General features: G+C 48.6%; 1 protein-coding gene across 1 annotated transcript in view; it reads right to left on the bottom strand.

Moving 5' to 3' along the window:
• The window catches only part of Kif9 (kinesin family member 9), a 56490-nt gene that overhangs the window by 33948 nt on the left and 19180 nt on the right, over positions 1-3362 (bottom strand). Inside the window, exon 9 of the mRNA XM_026779108.1 lies at positions 2438-2502. Within this exon, the coding sequence (XP_026634909.1) occupies positions 2438-2502 (65 nt within the window). The remainder of the gene's footprint in view (positions 1-2437; positions 2503-3362) is intronic.

Raw genomic sequence — 3362 nt, 5'->3', positions numbered from 1 at the left:
AAAAAAAAAAAAAAAAGATTTTGTTAAATAGATTTTTAAGCACAAAGATTAAGAGAAAGAAAGGTATTCAGAAATGAAGACACTTATTCAGCATATACAATCACTGGCTCGCAGTACTACCAACTCAGGAGAAAACAGTGATGGTCGCTGAATCTCCAGACTATTAGAGTAACCAGGCCTAGTTAGTAGCAAGAACTGCCTTTCACGTTATTAGAGACACTTTCCCCTTCCTTCGCATGCATTTTAGTGACATTTGAATTATGTCCAGAGGGACAGTCAACTGACTGACCCCAAGGCTCATCTGTTTTGTTTTGTTTGAGACAGGGTCTTACTATGTAGCCTTGGCCAGCCATGAAATCACTCTGTGGACCAGGTTGCCCTCAAACTCCCGTGATCCTCCTGCCTCTGCCTCCACCCAGCCCTGTGCTCATTCTTTTTGTTGTTGTTTGTTTTGTTTTTTTTCAAGACAGGGTTTCTCTGTGTAGCTCTCGCTGTCCTGGAACTCTCTCTGTAGACAAGGCTGGTCTTGAACTCACTGAGATCTGCCTGCCTCTGCCTCCCTAATTCTGTGATTAAAGGTATGCACCTCTACCACCCGACCTCAAGGCACATTCTTTGTTTTTGTTGTTGGAGGATTTTTTTTCAAGATGGGGTTTCTTTGTATAGCCTTAGCTATCCTAGAACTAGCTCTGTAGACCAGGCTGGCCTCAAAATCAGAGATCTGATTACTTTTGCCTCCCAAGTGCTGGGATTAAAGACATGTGCCACCACTGCCCAGTTCCCAAGGCACATTCTTAAAGCAACACTACAATAGGAATGGTTATTACAAAGTCACCTGTCTTGACACCTGTATTTGATATCATGTCTTCCTATCACAGAAAGGCATAGGGTGACCCCAAAATTGGTCCATGACTAAAAGGTCCTAGCATGTGTGATGATCTCCCCAAAGCTGCATGGGCAGATTTCTCAAGGGTATCCATCTCAACAGGCAGCCAGGGGATCAAAGCTGTTACAGCCCCTCTGGGGCTCCCTTGTGCTTTGTTGCAAGATGAGACCAAGAGGCTCCTAAAGCCTTTCCCTGGGGATGCTACTTCACGTCAGCGAGGGCTCTTTGGCTTGGCTTCCCAAGTCCCAGGGCACTGGATGTGCAGCAGGAACACTCGCCCTGTGCTGGGACAGTCCCTGAAGCATAGACTGCAGGCCCTACGGGCATGTCTTGCCTCACAGCATCCCTGGAAATGACCCATTTTAGCTAAGTGAATCCTCCAGGTAGCTGAAGCTTGCCTCAACATTCACAACAGTAAAGGCTAGAAACCGTTTTCCAGACCTGTCTTGTGACAAGGGTACTTTACAGGAGAGAGGGAAGCCCAGCCTAGAGTGGATTCAGCTATGTTACTATATCGGACACTTACTCTTGTCTGGCATTTTCATGAATGCCCCTCCTCAGACCACCTGTGTCCTGCTCCTGGATCTCTCTCTCTGAATCACGTGTGTCCACAACTCTCCCCTCTTCAAACTCTGTAGTGGCTCCAGCCATGTGCAGAAGAGCCAAGGGCTCAGCCTGGCGAGACCCAGCAAGGCTCTGCAACTTTTCTTTCTTTCCTCCTACACCCTCCTGCAGGGTGCATGGCGTTCCCGGCATGCGTCTCATCTCAAGTCCTGTTGTCACCTCTACCGGGAACTTGTGCAGCCTGCTGCCAATCTTCTACCGCACCCACCTCAGTGTCCACCTCAGCCTCAGGAAAAAAAATCCTCTCCCCTCCCTGGCCTCTTCTGAAGGTTTCTCCCACTCAGGACCCTACCATGACCTAGGGCTGGGGCTTCCCTTTGTGGATGCGGCTCTGACAGATGTCTACTAACTGTTTACCTTGTGAGAGCAGCACCCCTGGAAACATGCTCTTTATCCACAAAACCTGCTATGCTCTCCTTGTATGAGCTCCGCGGTTAAGGCCTGCCTCACACCTTAGCTGCTGCTGCTGCTGCTTCTTCTTCTCCTTCTTTTTTGTTGTTTTTTGTTTTGTTTTTCTTGTTTTTTTTTTCATTTTATTTATTTGATTTTTCGAGACAGGGTTTCTTTGTAGCTTTGGCGTCTGTCGTGGAACTAGCTCTATAGACCCGGGCTGGCCTCAAACTCACAGAAATCTGCCTGCTTCTGCCTCCCAAGTGCTGGGACTAAAGGCGTGCGCCACCACCACCTGGCTAGCTTTTTCCTTAATATGGGTTATTGCTTGGCATTTGGATCCTGGCCTCTGTCACCCTCAGCAACTGTGGCTCAGATTCATCCCTGGGGTCCCTGACAATGCCATGGATAGTGCACCATCTGAGCCAGTCTAGAGTCAGCCTTACTCCACCCCCCACTTCAATTCCGCCCCCCCCCACCCGCCCAGCACCTGTGGGAGGAAACTGCAACCTGGTTGCATTGGCTGTCTCTACATACCGTTTCTTCTAACTGGGCAGCTTCTCCATAGATGTTTGTCACAAGGACCATATTGCAGTTTCCCCCTGCAGAAAGCAAAACACAGGAAAGTCTACAATCATGTATGCCTTATGACACAAGAGCCACTTAGGGTTCTGTTATGGACTCAATGTTTGTATCCCTGCAAGACTCATAACCTCTGAAATTCCAACTGCAAACACCCAGTCTGATGTATCTGGAGGGGCCTTTGAGAGGTAATTACACTTAGATGACGTGAGGGCTTTCATGTGCAGCTCCTATGATGGGGCTACTGTCTTTGTAAGATACACACACACACACACACACACACACACACACACACACACACCATTCTTTCTACAAGAAGTGGCCAGCTGCAAGCCAGGGACGGAATCTATTGGCATCTTGATCTTGGCCTGGCAGGTCTACATAACTATAAGAAACAGTCTGTCATCTAAGCCTTCCAATCTATGGTACTTTGTTTTAACAGTCCATGCTGACTTAGAGGCAGAGGAGACAACCCTACTCTGCCTGAGGCTAGGAGGCAAGAGACAGAGAGGTAGGGATGGAGAGAGACCGTAAGATGTACCAAGAAGGAACCAGAGAGAATGACAACTCAGGAAACTGGAGAAAGCTCAGGAGGGAAGGTACAGGTTAGGGCCTTTCTCCCGACATCGCAGGAATCATAAGCAGAATCCAGGGACTGTGTCATTAGGCCCAACACAAAGCGGGCCTAAAGTGGGGGTGAAAAGATGGCTCCCACTGTTGTGTCCAGGAAGAAATAAAGGAAAAGAGGGAAATGATGGGAGAGGCCCTTTTCCCGAGTCTCCAAGACCACACAGGTCTCTGCCAAACAGTTCAGGGACAAAGGGGAACACAGAGGCAAAAGTTTGAGTGCGAGCAGCAAGAGTGCAAGAAGGCTCGCCTG

This window comes from Microtus ochrogaster, chromosome 5, assembly GCF_000317375.1.
Source record: "Microtus ochrogaster isolate Prairie Vole_2 chromosome 5, MicOch1.0, whole genome shotgun sequence".
NCBI lineage: Eukaryota > Metazoa > Chordata > Mammalia > Rodentia > Cricetidae > Microtus > Microtus ochrogaster.
The sequence above is the reverse complement of the archived record's forward strand: the minus strand, read 5'-3'. Positions and strand labels throughout refer to the sequence as shown.